Source organism: Acinonyx jubatus, chromosome C1 (assembly GCF_027475565.1).
Source record: "Acinonyx jubatus isolate Ajub_Pintada_27869175 chromosome C1, VMU_Ajub_asm_v1.0, whole genome shotgun sequence".
Classification (NCBI taxonomy): domain Eukaryota; kingdom Metazoa; phylum Chordata; class Mammalia; order Carnivora; family Felidae; genus Acinonyx; species Acinonyx jubatus.
This window is the reverse complement of record NC_069381.1, coordinates 93,855,250-93,871,054: the sequence shown is the minus strand read 5'-3', so window position 1 is coordinate 93,871,054 and position 15,805 is coordinate 93,855,250. Positions and strand designations below refer to the sequence as shown.

At 51.2% G+C, this 15,805-nt stretch overlaps 1 protein-coding gene and 1 long non-coding RNA gene across 6 annotated transcripts in view; one reads left to right on the top strand and one right to left on the bottom strand.

Annotated features, from left to right (window-relative positions):
* INKA2 (inka box actin regulator 2) overlaps nt 1-15,805 on the top strand; it is a 32,832-nt gene that overhangs the window by 1,305 nt on the left and 15,722 nt on the right. The window contains exon 3 of one of the 3 annotated variants that reach the window (XM_053214610.1): nt 1,744-1,846. Coding sequence is in view for 1 of the 3 variants with exons in the window: in XM_027058353.2 (XP_026914154.1) it covers nt 13,937-13,972 (36 nt within the window). In the remaining 2 variants the exon portion in view is untranslated. Of the gene's footprint in view, nt 1-1,725; nt 1,847-13,784; nt 13,973-15,805 lie in introns of those variants that run through there. The other 2 variants (XM_053214611.1, XM_027058353.2) reach the window with 2 other exon arrangements.
* Nucleotides 7-13,760, bottom strand: LOC113599198 (uncharacterized). 3 transcript variants are annotated; one of them, XR_008295135.1, is made up of 4 exons: nt 13,204-13,760; nt 12,317-12,422; nt 2,069-3,727; nt 7-1,798 (listed from the first exon to the last, which is right to left on the bottom strand). It is a non-coding gene; the product is annotated as an uncharacterized LOC113599198 (long non-coding RNA). The 3 variants fall into 3 exon arrangements; XR_008295133.1 differs by having other exon boundaries at nt 12,317-12,394; XR_008295134.1 differs by having other exon boundaries at nt 2,073-3,727; nt 12,317-12,394.

Sequence of the window (15,805 nt, the reverse complement as noted above, 5' to 3'; positions counted from 1 at the left end):
TTTTTTTAACATTTATTTATTTTTGAGACAGAGAGAGAGCATGAATGGGGGGAGGGTCAGAGAGAGAGGGAGACACAGAATCAGAAGCAGGCTCCAGGTTCTGAGCTGTCAGCACAGAGCCCAACGCAGGGCTCAAACTCATGGACCGCGAGATCACGACCTGAGCCGAAGCCGGATGCTTAAAACGACTGAGCCACCCAGGTGCCCCACTGGGGCACTCTACCATCTACCATCACTCTCCCTTTTCTTACAGTTTACCTGAGGGCAGGTAATTTTGCCTCTATGTACCTCATTCATTCCTCTGTCCAGTCTCCATAGGATTTGTCCTACTTTAAGCCCCTTTGTCAGCCTAGCTATTGAAACAACCTTCTGAATAGTCCCCTGTCCCTTTTCTTCTCTCTCCCAGCCACTCACTCCACAAGTACTGGAGTAATCATTCTTAAGTGTGTACCATAGGTTGTTTGGGTCCAGCTTCAGATCCTGTTCCTTTTTTTTATTATTATTATTTTTATTTACTTTTTTTTTAGAGAGAGAGAGAGCATTTGAACATGAGCAGGGGAGGGGCAGAGAGCGAGGGAGACAGAATCTGAGGCAGTCTCCAGGCTCTGAGCTGTCAGCACAGAGCTTGACTGGGGGCTCAAACTTGTGAACCTCGAGATCATGACCTGAGCCGTAGTCAGATGTTTAACCGACTGAGCCACCCAGGTGCCCCTAGATCCTTTTAACAAACTTTTTTATTTCCCATGCCAGACTCCCACTTCACACTATAATAACTCCAGTCTCTTACCCGGTTCTATTTACTTGTTTAGGTGTCTGTCCCTTACACTAAAAAAAAAAACAACAAAACTATAAGCTTCTCAAGGATGGGAATTTTTTCACTCCAGGCTCTCCAGCCCAGCACCAGGCCCTTGGTGGGCCTAATAAACACTGAATCTTGCTCAAAAGTCTTTGCTGGGTCTCCATTGCGCATAGCAGTAATTCTATAAACTCACACCAATCGATAAAGAAGCCAGCTCTCATCCCAAAAGAAACAAAAAGACTGCTTTTCCAGAAAAGAACACGTCCAGTTTTATAGACATTCTGTGATCGTGTTTCTTGTTTATGATGTTTTACGGACACAAATATTGCAGTGAGGTTACTAGGAATAAATTGTATTGCTACAGCTAAAAAGCACAAATCAATACATAAAATATTTTCTTCAGTAATGGAAAAGTTAGATAAAGTTGTTGGCTGTAACTTTTAGTGCTGTAAAGATAAAACACAGAGGTAAGGCACCATTTAATAACTAGGTAAGGTATGAGAGTAACATACACAGCAATGAGTCAGACTGTGTGTGCTTCCCGGCCTCCCCTCAGGAAAAATCTCAATGGGACCTCAGCCTTTTTTTATTCTATTCTGTCTACCTGGAAAGCCTTACTTCACCTAATGTACCTGGGAGCTAGAGAAGGGAAGGATTCCTGTGCACTGAAAAGCAAGTAAAACTTACACTCAGGATGGACGTGGAGGTTCAAGCGGTCCCATACAATCATTCCACAGTGGAGGTTTTTGCACCGGTGTAGAGGAAAACAATGTAAATAAAAGCATAGACATTAAGGTGGCCCATGGTGGGTGTAAGGAGAATGTGGAAAGAAGGAACAGAACTACCATTTTTACAGCTACTTTTTCTCATTTGATCTCAAAGCAACAAAGGGTAGGCAATGTTATTTGCATTCAATCTGAAGCTTCTCTTTATTCTTTCAACAGATATCTTCTGAACACCCAATATGGACACAGCCGTTGCCCTCAAGGAGAAGGATACCTGCAAACAGGTGGCCCCGATCAAGGAGGAAATACGCAAGTAGCACAAGTTGGTATAAAATCATATGCAATACTGACATTTTCAAGGCCTTAGTTAAAATGTGGCTGTCATGTGGGAGAGAGTGGGAACTACTGAGAAATTAAGGAAAACAGCTTTTGGTATTCAGAGAGCAGTAGCTTTCTTCTCTATGCCCTTCTCATCTCCACCCAAAATCAAAATGGTTTAAAGCATGCATTGAACAATGAGAAAAACACCATGTTTTCTCCTTACCTACCCTGGAGTCTAGTACATCTGCCAAAACAGCAGCGCCAGGAGGCCAAGCCCAAGTCCTGTGAAGCACTGCGGGCTCATTTTCTGAGCTGATCCTGAAGGATAGATAAGGAGTTTCATCAGGCAGTGGGGGTGGAAGGAGAGAGCTCACCAAGCAGGCAAGTTAGAGAGATATTCTGGGCAAAGCGAACAGTTTGTGCAAAGGCGTGGAAGCATGAGAAACCATAATAGTTTAGGGAAGCCACGAGCTTTAGTGTGAACGGAGGCAAGTATGGCAGCAATTACCAGGAAATGAGGCTGCAGAGATATATTGGTCCCATGTTATGAAGGACCTTGTCTGCTACCATAAGGAATAGAAAATGACTGTGCTGTGCTCTCCCAATGCGGGGTACTGTTACATAAAATAAAGAGAGATACAGTTGGAAATGTGGATGGGGCTCGATTAATGGCAAAGCCGAGGAGTCTGGGTTTTAACTGGCAGACCGTGGAGCATCATCTAGATCTGGGATCTAACCTGAGGCGGGGAACTTCAGGACGCCCTTCACACGCTTGTGTCTTACACCTGCTAGCTCCCGGGTGTTTTCGGTGTTGGTACACTGCTTCCCGAGTACCAGGGCTTACCTGTGTGGTGTTTACCCCACAAACTGATGAAGCAAGTGTTTCCTAGTTCTTGCTCCCAGACAAGGGGGGCCTTCCCTCCGGCATTCTTCAGTTCATCTGCTCAGTGGACTAGCGCCATCGATACACTTAGGTTATATAAAGTTTATCAAGTAACAATGTGTGGCCACCTGGACAGAATTTGTTTCATGACCTTCTCATTCCTAAGTGGCTACCTCCCAAAACAGAGGATAACTATTTTTACATGCGCCCCTTGGCCCACGGGGTGACCTTATATCTTCAGTACCTTTTCAGACAGGAATTAGGAGGTGGGGAAGCCGCCGCAAAGGCCCAGCCCACGCACTCTGCACAGCCACCTCCCGCCATGGACATTGGCCCGGCAGGCTTTCGGAAAAGAACCCCAGGTCTTCCTCCCTGTCTCCAGACCAGGCTCTCCTCTGCCCAAGGCCCACATTGATTAATTGCCCCTTTTAATAGCACGGCCTCAGTCTTTAGGGAGGAAGGCGTCACATTTGCTCTTCCCCTTGTAAGAACGGGGCCCAATTCATTCTTGTCCAGGCAGCATAATAAATAACCTGCCCCCGTTGGCAGGGAGTTTATTAGAGACTGATGGGACATTTAACAATAACTGGGGGCCTGTGATTTATTAGGTAGGGAGGTTCATGGCGTCTCCAAAGACTGGGAATGTGGAATTTAATTGATAAAGCTACTGTCAGCAGCAATGAGATGCACTCAATAGAATATGCATTTGAGGGATTCTCTTTGGAGCTGTCAGGAAGGGTTTCTGCTAATCATATTCAGCTTCCGCGGATGGTGGCGTCTGCCGGATATCTGGGTGAGAGACAAATGGCAGGGAGGGGACTCAGAGAAGGGCCCGGGGAGGGATGCACCTGTCAGTTGCCCAGCCCGATGGAAGAATGTGACACAAATGAGCAAAAGGAAACAGGATTCCCATCACCCTGAGTGAGGACTCTTCAAGAGGCCTTCGTCTCTCTCCTGTGAGCCGCTCGAGAGAGCAAGAGGCGCCCGAGCACCCACTTCCTGGAAAAGGAGGGAAATGAAAGAGTTAAATGGCAAGAAGAGAGATCTGTTCCGGAATCTCCCTAAGCCCTGAGGCTTCTGCACCAGAGACCCCCTGCCTTGCTGTCCAGCTCCAGACGCTCACACACACAACACACACACTGCCAAGCGCCACAGTTCGTTACCCACCTGCCCCCCATACGGTAGTTTCCACACAGCCTCCCTCAAACCCCTGGTTCAGGGGGCAGCTCCTCCTGTCACAGCCGCTTTTGTGCCAAGAACAGAGCCACAGAAACTCTGATGGAGTCTCACCTTTGTTTGTTGTTGCTGTTTCCCAGCTCTGGAGACCCCAGAATCCAGGCTGAGAACCTGGAAATAAATGCTTGTGGGCTGGCGCGTACAGAGCATTAGCGCACCCCTCCACCCTGTTTCCGAGACCTGGTGTATCTCCGAGGGCCATCGATAATGGCGCTGGCACTAGCACACAGCTCTGTCCTCAGACAGTCCTGAGCCTTTCCAAGGCAGCTCTGCTCGAATTTTCTATCCCTCCATCCCTCAGGCTGTTGCTCAGCCTTCAACCAGGCCACGTAAGGCATGAGAGGGGCTTTCTCAGGCCAGTCTGCTTCCCTCCTTTGATCCTCATGCATCTATTCTTAGGTCCCAGGAGACCGGTCTGCCTCCTTGTTCCCTTCAGGGAGAGAAAGGGAGGGGGAAGCTATAGCCAGGGAAGAAGAAGTAATTGTCACTGTCTAATCTGAGCCTCGGTGGTGACACTGAGGGACCTCTGAGCAGAATGGATACAGCAACTGGTTTGATTAAATCAAGCCTCTCCCACAACCTTGTTAAATTAAACTGACAGGCCGAGAGCAGACGCGGGAGGGCAGAGGGATCATCGCCTCGGGTGGGGGCAGAGGAGGCCCAGAGCCGAGGTTGGTAAGAAGATCAGATGGTAGCAGAGCGGCAGCCTGCCCTTTCCCTTATTTGCTGACTACAGATACGAGCTGAGATTTATGGATGTGAGATGCTTAAGTACCTGTCTGAGCACAGGCTGTGAAACCAACGCTGAGGCAGACGGCTGCCTCCCCGTGGGCTCTGCAAATTCCCTTGGCAGTCGGGCCTCACATTTGCAGCCGTGCTCTTGACATTTCAAAGGGCCTCTAAATATCTTGCCTTTACAGCAGGCAGGGAGCAGAGGAGTTGTTTGCCCCACTTTACAGTTAGAGCAACTGAGGCACAGAGAGATTACAGGGCCAACCAGAGCCACGCAGAGACAGGCCAGCAGAGCCAGTCCAAGACCCCAGGTCTTCTGCCCGCCGCTTCTGGCCCACATCGCCTCCAACGTCCTGCCATATGGCAGAATTTCCCAGGGCTTAGTCCCTGGGCTGCCATCTCTTCTCCCACCCACCAAAGAAACGTAAGCCACACAGCTTGCTTTGTGGGCTGTCAGGAAAATGCCAACTCCCGACTGGCTTAGGGCAGCCCACCTGCAGAGCACACAGCTAGCTTCCAAAGGCCATGAGGCCATTCTGTCACACTCATGTCACGCGCCCCCGTGCCCAAGCCCTTGTGAGCCATTTCCACTGCACCTAATTACAAGTCAGGGGAGAGGGGGTACGAGAGAGAGATTGTTAGCCACAACAGCAACAGCAATAGTAGAAGGATAACACCGATACCCCTGCTGGCTTCCTCACCTGTCACCCAGTTCCTCACTTGCCAAAGCTAATTTTCCACTCACCAGTGGGTGAGAGCTCATTTCGGAGCGGCTGAGCCACACGCACCCTCACATACATACACGGGTTCACGGTGCCATTGTGAACAGAGTACTGCCTCCCCCAGGATGCCCTTGTTCTCACTTCGGATGCGCTCCAATGATTTGTTCATTGACACCTCCAGCCCTCCCCAGTCTCTGTCTCCGTAGCGAGGACACTAGGATGGGGATACTACTAAAGGTGGTGCACACTGATTGCCAGAGCGCACTGTTGGACCTGCCTCCTCCAGAGGCACGCTCATCACACCCCAGTGTCTGATCAAATCCCGCAACGGGGGGTGAGGGGGAGGGACGGGGACAGGAGAAGGGGGAGAGGGGCAGACTTTGAACCACGATGAAGGACGCAGGCTCCATGAGAGCCCGTACAAGGTGGTAACATTTGCTTGAGAGGGACAAAACCACTGTAAGCATCACCCACCAGGGGGGAGTGTGTATGTGCCACAGCAGATCTCGTATCACCGTGCTCTTTCTCTGTGGTTACTGCATGATTTTGATCACCACTCTTGACCCGAGAAAGATAGGAAACAGCAGACAGGCAGATAGGTCGAAGATACTTAGACAAATATCACCAGCCTCTTAAATTCCTCTTTGGTGTTGTCATTGGCCACACCCAAACCCGACATCTCCAATCTACCTGAAGCCCTCTTAGGCAAGGAGTTGGACTCCTCTAGAAACACCTGCCAAAGTGAGGCGGAAGGAAAGGCCGTCTTGCCTGGCAGGTGAGGAGGAAAGACCACTGGGCCTGGGTTCCCATGCCAGCTCTGCCTCTGGCCACCTGGGTGATGTACGGCAAATCATTTCACATTTCTGGGCTGCACTTTCCTGACCTGTAAATCATATGCTTGGGTAGGAAATGCAGACTTTTGTTAGAGTTTTAAAATTTTAAAGATCACCAAGGAGAAAACTGAGACCCAAAGAGGTTGAATTACTTGTCTAAGGCTCCACGATGAGGCAGCCGAGTGACTGAGAGGGTGTGGGTCCTGGAGCGAAAGCCAGAGCTTTGTGTGACCAGAGGGGAGTTCTGGCTCCCTAGCTCCCTTCTTCCTCGTCTGCAGAATGGAGGCAATAGGAGCCCCTCTGCCTCTGAGGGTTTGGGACGAGTAGATGAGCGCCTGATACAGGGAAAGCCTTCAATAAATGTTAGCAAGCACTATTTTTAGTGACAGACCAGAGGTTCAGACCCACATGTCTTGACTTCTGGTCTCTCCATGAGGTCACAATCCCCTGATGATCTATAAGGTCCTCCTCAGCTCCCAAATTCTATGATTCCAAGTCAGATAGATTAAAATGCAAGTTACTTCCAAAACCCTCCAGGCAGAGACACAAAAGACCATTTAGGGGATTCATTATTCACTCTCCATTGCCTCAGTCACTTTCTATGGATGATGATTCATGGGGAATAATCACAGCAAAGAAAACCTGTCCAAAGGCAGGGAGAGGGAGGGCAGTAGAAACCAAAACTCCTTTGCATGTGGAATGCCTATTCTTTAAAAGGTATCTTCATTTGTGAAGTGATGGCAGTGTCTCTTGGCCTCATTGCCATTCCACTCTGGAACTTGAGGCTTTCTCTTGGTATAGATGGCTGCCACCGGGAGCCATTGCCCACCCTGCCTCCACCCCCCCCCCCCCCCCCCCCGCCCAGAACCCTGGGGAGAGGGTCCTGCCTCTCTGGTCAAGCAGAAGCCTTCACAGCAGCAGCTGTCACCCTGGCACTGGCTGCCCTAGGGGTCTCTGGCCATACCCCAGGGCTGGCATCTATTCCAGGCTTGGACAGTTCTCCAGTCCCCGCAGAAGACCAGGAGACCCTTGGGAACCAGCCTGGTGGCAGCAAGTATGCAGTAAGCCAAACCTGAGATGTGACCTCTTTTTCTCCTCACCCCATGGCCTCAGGGAAAGAAGCAGGTAGCCTTCTTTCTGTCTCGCCGACAAGTCTCTCCCTGGCAGGCTGCCAACTCCTGGTTTTTGCTCACAGCAACCAGAAGCTGGGGGCGGTGGGGGGTGGGGGGTGCTGGTAAGTAGTGTGTAACAAAATGAGCTTTCCCTCTGAGTGGGAGGCCACGTAGGTGAGGTTACAGGGAAGCGGGCACAGGGCTGCCAGGGAGCCAGCTGTGGCAGAATGTCCCTGGGAGCGTGCTGAGAACAACTCCCTCTCCCTTTCCACGCAGTTCCCATCTACTGGCATTGGTTTGTACAAATCACATTAAGTATTTCCCTGTGCTGTGTGTGCCCTGACATTCTTCAGGTGCTCTTTGCAGTTGAAAAATATTTGCTTTTCCAGTAATGTTTGCAAAATGGAAATATTTGCTTCCCAAGTAGCAATGAGACCATTGCTTAGGCACCACAAGCACAAGACCCATAGCTGCAAATAATTCCAAATAAGGCTCAGTAGCAGCCCATATTTGGACTAGTCTGAATAACTAACTGTTCATTGTTTGGACTCGTCTAATTTTGCACTAGTCAGTTCCCTCTGAATTGTTCAGGCGAGATAGCCCATTCATACATGGAGTTTTCCAAAATACTGTACTGCTGTTTCTTTCCCCTGCCCCCTCCCCCAACACCTTCCTTCTGTGTTGTAGAAAAAGTTGTAGCCACTGCATGACTGATGGCCTGGCCTTGCAAGGCAGGTGACTTTGTACAAAAGTTAAGGCTGAGAGTGGTGCCTAGTTTGGCACTAGGTGTAAATTCAACCACGGGGTTTGTGGATGGGGGACTAGAACCCTCAGTGGTTCTAGTCATCTTGGTAACCCACCTCAGGTCACACCCCGCATGCTTTCTGCAGAGTAGGTAGTAGAAAGAGGGAACAGGAGAACTTTGTTCCTTCAACATAAAGACCAGTCTCTTTTGGCCTCAGTTGCTCTATAAGTGGGGGGAATGACACTCCATGTTTGAAGACATGAAAGCTAAGGAGCTTTTTCCCCCCATGCCTAGAGTCTTTGATTTCTCTAGCCAGTCAAAAGATTTTTCAATTAAAATCCAAAGTGAATCTTTCCTTTGGAACCAAGGGACCTCTAGCATATAGGCCACTTGGTCCCTCTGCTGTCTCTCCTGATATCAGGATTGTATGAGGCACAGGAGCCCAGTCCCATCTAAGGTGAACAGAGGAATAAAGCTAGAAGTTAGATTGTTTTAAGAATAACTAGGCCTTGCAATCCCTATCAAAATAACACCAGCATTCTTCACAGAGCTAGAACAAACAATCCTAAAATTTGTATAGAACCAGAAAAGACCCCGAATAGCCAAAGCAATCTTGAAAAAGAAAACCAAAGCAGGAGGCATCACAATCCCGGACCACTTTCTTACACCGTACACAAAAATAAACTCAAAATGGATGAAAGACCTAAACTTAAGACAGGAAGCCATCAAAATCCTAGCTTCAAAATAAATCAAAATAAAAAGCTTCTGCACAGCGAAGGAAATAATCAGCAAAACCGAAAGGCAACCTTCAGAATAAGAGAAGATATTTGCAAACGACATATCAGATAAAAAGTTAGTATCCAAAATCTATAAAGAACTTCTCAAACTCAACACCCAAAAAAACAAATAATCCGGTGAATAAATGGGCAAAAGACGTGAATAGACACTTCTCAAAAGAAGACATCCAGATGGCTGACAGACACATGGAAAAATGCTCAACATCACTCATCATCAGGGAAATACAAATCAAAACCACAATGAGATATCACCTCACGCATGTCAGAATGGCTAACATAAACAACTCAGGCAACAACAGATGTTGGTGAGGATGTGGAAAAAGAGGATCTCTTTTCACTGCTGGTGGGAATGCAAACTGGTTCAGCCACTCTGGAAAATAGTATGGAAGTCCCTCAAAAAATTAAAAATAGAACTACCTTATGACCCAGCAATTGCACTACTAGGCATTTATCCACAGAATACAGGTGTGCTATTTCGAAGGGGCACGTGTACCCCAACGTTTATAGCAGCGCTATCAACAATAGCCAAAGTATGGAAAGAGCCCAAATGTCCATCGATGGATGAATGGATAAAGATGTGGTATATATATATACAATGGAGTATTACTCAGCAATCAAAAAGAATGAAATCTTGTCATTTGCAACTATGTGAATGGAACTAGAAATTAGAGAAAGACAAATATTTGAGAGACAAACTTCACTCATACAAGGAATTCAAGATACCAAGCAGATGAACATAAGGGAAGGGAAACAAAAATAATATAAAAACGGGAGGGGGACAAAACATAAAAGACTCAAATATAGAGAACAAACAGTGTTGCGGGAGGGGTTGTGGTAGGTGGGATGGGCTAAATGGGCAAAGGGCATTAAGGAGTCTACTCCTGAAATCATTGGTGCACTATATGCTAACTAACTTGGGTGTAACTTTTAAAAATTAATTAAGTAATTAAAAAAAAGAATAACTAGGCCTCACTCCAGTCCCCTCCTTGCAGTCCCAACATGTTCACACTCAGACACACAGTCTCTGCCCAGCATCTCCAGGCCTGCCTGCCAGGCGAGGTCCTCTGCCTGGAGAGGGACAGTTCCGCAGTGATATCTGAACACATTCCAACAGCACATGTTTATCTCTAGGGTCAGCCTTTCCTGTTGATGCTCAGGAGGTGTGGGGGAGCTGCTGGCAGGCACAGGGGGTGGAGGCCTGAGGGCAGTAGGGATATGGACGCCCCTCTTAGGAGGGTGATGTTATGATGAGGTTTCCAGACTGTGTGTGGCCATGCATGTCTTTCCTCACATCAGTGTGAACTCTTCAGTTCTTCTGCTGTCAGTGGAGACGGGCACAGCCTCACCCAGGGATGCATCTTCCAGAGGGCGGGCTAAGACGCGCTGGGTGGGGACCTCCAGGTGGGGGCCGTGGGATATGGAGCCAGGAGAATGGCCGTGTTTCCATTGTTTACCGTAGGATGTGAGCTCTGTTGGGACACAACTGGTTCTGCCTCTCCCTTTGAGCTCAGTTATTGGTGCCAGGACCTCCAGGCTTTGGCAGTGGGACAGACGGGGCCACCCTCCCTGAGTAGGTAGGCAAACCCCATGAGTCTGACACCCTTAGACACCATTTCCAGGAGTTGCGCCCCCTCCCTCAGGAAAAGTACCCACCACACTTATCCCCACCAGCAGGGGGCAAATGCTGAGCTACCGTTTAGGGGTCCTTCCCCCACCCCTGTCCCCACCCCCACCCACCTCTGGGTGGCTTTGAGAAAGTATGTTCATAACCAATCTCAGACCTTTGATATGTTCCTTATTTTCAAGTGAGATAATTTCATCTTCCCTCCAGGCTGAGTTTTGAGGGGCAGGAGAGAGGAGGTCGAACTATTTGATTCTTCTTCGGCAAAAATGAATCATGTCCCACATCCCCCATTCTCAGCCTAGGGATATTTACCCATGTTTATATAACTATGGCAACAGGCTTTATTCTCTGCCATTTAAACCCTTAAAAAAAAAAAAAAAGAAAGAAAGAAAAGAAAAATGGAAAGCAATCCATTTCCCTGTTCCTGCCTCCTGGTCTACCCAGATGATAGAGCTATTCCTGCAGAAGCAAGGTAAGAGACAGAGCCCCACATGTCCTGGTATAATGTCAGCCTTCTCCGAGGGTAAGTTTGCAATGGCCCAACCTCATGAAAGGCCTTACGAGTTTAACAGTCACTTTCTACCAAAATCCTATGGGAACCACACAGTAATAGCACCTCTGACTTGTCTGGGACCTCTCTTTTGAGCACCACGCTGAGATTAGGGGCATCGATTTTCTTTTTCTTGCCATCTCCTTGACCTTAAAAGGGGATGGATTTCGTAATGTATATAACTGTCGTGTCACTACGTCAACCACCTGAAACTAACATATGTCAACTATCTTTCAATTAAAAATATTTTTTTTAAAAAAGTGGATGGAATGCCAGCTGGCTTTGCTAACAATATATTCTTCATCTCTGAGATGGATTCCTCTTGTCCTGACTCCTTCACAGATTGTTGTCAAAATAGAGTTTTGTAAGGAGTGTAAAAGTGTTAATTAGACTCACATAGGTTTAACTAGAAGCAAGAGAAACTGAGGCCAGGAACAGGGAAGCATCTGTGCGAGGACAACTGTGCTGTCAGAGGCCTAGGACACCCAACCACCCAGTCTAAACTTGTTACCAGATCAGCCTGCACCTCTTGGAGTTTGAACTACAGCCACCCTCTTACCTTCCAAGAGGACCCCAGTCCAAGTGCTCTCAGGGATGGCAAAACCCAGGCTTAAACTTGCCTCTAAAGACTATGGGAACCACAGGCTCACAAACGTTTACTCACTGCCTCCTGCAGCAGTCACTGTGCTGGGTGCTAGAGATCTCAGAGTGAGCAAGGCCCGCAGGGCTGGGGAACTCTTCTGTGGTGGTTCTCCCACGTAAGACTATGTGTGGATTATGTTAGCGGCCAGGTCCCCCTTTCTATCCCCATCCAAAAAGACTCAACTCCAGAATGGTTCAGCAGGTCTGGGGACCGCAGCTCCGTCCTTGGGGGTGGCTCCCACTGTGAACATGCTTCGGGTACCACGGGAGTGTCCCCTTGGGAATCTCTGTCTCCCAACTGCAAGGAAGCCTGTGAGTGGGTCGCAGGACCACGCGGACTGGAGAGGCCAGACTCACTCAGGTAACGGAAAGACCCGGAGAGCAGAAGTAAATGGTGATTCAAGCTCGGCACCTTGGAAACACCTCTGTAGATTGATTCTCAGCTCCTTCCTGCAACAGTCGGGTTTTCTGATCCACGCCGGATCCTGAGCAGGGACCCCGAAGGGATCCCAGGCACCCGGGCTTAGGGCTTAGCACCCGGGCTTAGGGCTTAGCACACGGCCACTGAGACTCAGACTTCCGAGGGAGTTCTCACCCATCTACGCCTCTTCTTTCTTTTCTCCATCCATCCGCTACCGCTGCCTCAGCTTTGTCCAAAGAGGGGCACTCAGGTCTAGGACAAAAGACATGGGCGAGATCCCCTGTAATTGAGGAGCTGGGGTTAAGTGGAGACATCCGAAGGGACTCTGTAGAGTCTTCATTTCTAAAGATGTTCGTTTTTACGCACCCCCCCCCCCAACCCGCCCCTTGTCTTTCAATAGTAAGCAGGAGTGGCATCCTTTCCTGACCAGGATCAGAATGAATGACCGCAGCGCCTGCATTCACTCTGCACCTTCTCACGCGTCTGCAAGGTTCTGTCTCGGAGACCCCAAATTCTGCCTGGGGCAAACTTTCTCCCGTTAATTGTCTTGAGATAACACGTCGCTAATTACCCTAATTACTCTCGGGCCCTGCAACACCGTCCCCCGCGGGCCAGGGAGGGTGGCGCGGCGCCTGGGCGCGGGGAGGGACCAGTAATCCTGGCCGCACGCGGAGGCTGGTCCAGAGCTCCGCTGGAAGGAGCACCCAGGCCGGCCTGCGGCCCCTCTTGGGTCCACCTGCCTCAACTCCTGTGTCCATTGAATAGAACCCGAGCAGCTTGGAGTCGTCCCCCCTCCCCGTACCTTGAGCAAGAGTTAGGATAACTGACGCATATGGAATACGGGGGAAGAGAAAGGCCTATTCCTCCACTCCCTGCCCACCCTACTGAAAGCAGCCCCCCATTCTACTACCCTGTTTCATGTTTTCACAAAGAATCACTACTGGAGAGTATCGTGTTTATTTATTTTAACCTGTCTCATCCCTCCCCTTCCCCTACCCCACGCACGTTCTTGAGAGCAGAGACCTTGCCTGTCTTAATTCGGTATCATACCCCAGACTTACACGTGGCGGGGAGTCAGCAGAGCCTCTAACAGCCTTCTGTTAAATAAGTCTGTGGACCGAGCAGCGGCTCCTCAGCTCCACGATGAAGACTGGGCTGGGAGGAGCCTACACTTGGAGGTGAGACGGACCCACACTTCCAGACTTCCAGCACACTTCCAGAGTTCAGAAGAACTGCTGATTGGCTGCTTTGGTGGAGGATGTTCCTTTTCTGATCGGAGTTTGGGAAACAGGGTTGAAACTAAGGCACTCTTACTGAGGCCGCTTCCCAATGCCCACTCATAAGACGGTGCTCTCTCTTTATCACCAAACGGGGGTCACGTGCTTTGTTGGGGGACGTCGGTACAATCTGGCGGCACGATACCCCCAGCCGCGTGGGCCAGGACTAGGTGTTCCGCAGCCAGCACCCAGCAGCGGCTGCCCTAGCCCTGTGCGACCACCCGCTGCTGGATCCACTCGCTGCAGCCCAGCCCGCGCCCCCCCGTGCGCCCTTCTCATTGGCTGAAGGCATCCCCCCTGAATTCTCATAGGCTGTCGCACTTTTCCTCCGCCCCCCGCACGGACCGCGCGCCGCGCCAGCCAGGGAAGCTGCTCTAAGTCCGGGCCTTAGAGCAGAGGCTCGGCTCGGCCCTGCGAGAGGCGCGGAGCGCGGGGGCCGGGGGCCGGTGTTCCCACCCGGGGACGCTCTTGTGGAGCCGAGCCCGGCAAATGGGCGCAGGAGGACGAGAGCAGGGAAATGGACTGCTATTTGCGCCGCCTCAAGCAGGAGCTGGTAAGAGCGCAGCAGGCGCCGGGGGCCGGGAGGACTGCTCCGCCCCGACGGCACCTGGCCCCCGCCCCGGGCCGGCCGGGGAGCTGGGAGTATTCGGGCGGGGGAAAGCCAGAGAGGAGGGGACGGGCAGGCAGAGGGCAGGGCCTGTCCTGAGGGAAAGGGCCGCGAGGAAACTTGGAGCGAAGATTTGTGAGTGAGGCAGACGCGAGCAAGTGACGGAGACCTAGCGACCCCAAACCCAGACTGAAATGCGCCCAGGGAAGTCGCTGGAGAAACGGGGGCACACTCCCAGACGGACAGACGCGCGGGAGCTGGACGCCCGGGCCGGCTTCTGGGGCCGCTCGGGGCGCCGCGGAGCGCGCGGGGCAGGCGGGGCGCGGGGAGCAGGGGCCGGGCGCGCGGGCCGGAGGGCAGCCGGGGACCGCTGGCTCGCGGGGAGCTGGCACCGCCTGGGGCCCCCAGCCCCGCCGGGCTTGGCAGAGCTGGCGCGGCTGCGGGGGCAGGCTGGGCCGGCTGTCTGCCCGGGCTTGTCTGCCAGCAGGGAGGGGGCTGGCAGCTGGAAGGGCGGGGGAGGGCCCCGCGCCGGAGGAGGGGCGCCGCCTGGCAGATAGCGAGCGGAGCTGCGGGGGCCCGGCCAGATGTCGGGGCTGGGCGTGGGGAGTGCGGAGGGAGCGTGCGGAGGCCAGGGGTGCAGAGGTCGGGAGACGGATCTCAGTCTGGGACCCGGGCATCACTCAAGTCGGGGGCGGGGTGCTTCCAAAGCTCTGTGAGGCTGATTCTCGCCGATTTCATATACCACCCCCAACCCCCCCCCCCACACACACACACCTGCCACCTTTCCTGTTCCTGCAACCACCCGAATTCACGCAGATATGCACACCCCCCACCCCGGCCCCCGGGCCCACCTCTCTGTCCACCCAGCTCCTTCCTGTGTCTTTGCCCCTGCCTCTTTTTGTCGCCTTTAGTGTCTCTTGGAGTGGACCTCTCCACTCCTCACTTTTCTCCCGTCCTCTTTCTTCCCACTTTCCAAAGCCAGGGACGCCCAGGCTCTCAACAGCAGACCTGGACCCATGACTCTCCAGATTCCGTGACAGACTCTCCCACTAAGGCCTGTAAACTCTACACTCCCTTCCAGCAGCTCCCCACACCCCGCCCCGGAAACTTGGCAGCTGTATCTGGGGCCAGTTTTGGGGGGGGGGAGGGCAGCTTGCAGAGCAGGTGTTCTCACTGATGCTTCCTGGTCAAGGCTCCCAGGCACTCTTCCTGTCTGTCCCACTCCAGGGTCTGCCTTCTCAGGTCAATGGTCACTTCTCTGGGACTTCCTCCTCAAGCCCTTTTTGTGGTGACCCACAGACGGTAAAGTTACCCAGAGAAATGCTGCTTCTGGGAGGGACAGAAGAGTCTCCACCGTGTTCCTTCCCACCCTCATTTTCACATGCTTCTGGTGTCAGTTTCGGATGGTCAGCCCCAGTCCACACATACACAATTCTGACTCTTCCCATTCATTTGTCCAATACCAGAAAGAAAGGTCAAGGTCAGCACAGATAATGTCTGAAGTCCAAGGCCCATGCTGAAAAAAAGAGAATCAAATAGAGTCCTCTTTTTATGCTTGGAATCTGGGACCACACCACCCACCTCAGGATATGCCTTAATAGAGGGTTTGTGGGTGTTCCTGGCATAGGCTTGAATTTTAAAATCCTACTGATTTGCATTTTTTATAGCACCCTAGGTGGGAGGGGGGGTGAGGGGAGGAAGACAGTCTGTGGATGCCAGGAGAATAAAAAAGGCAAATAGGAATCTGCACTGAACTGAGCTCCAGGTCTTGATTTGCAC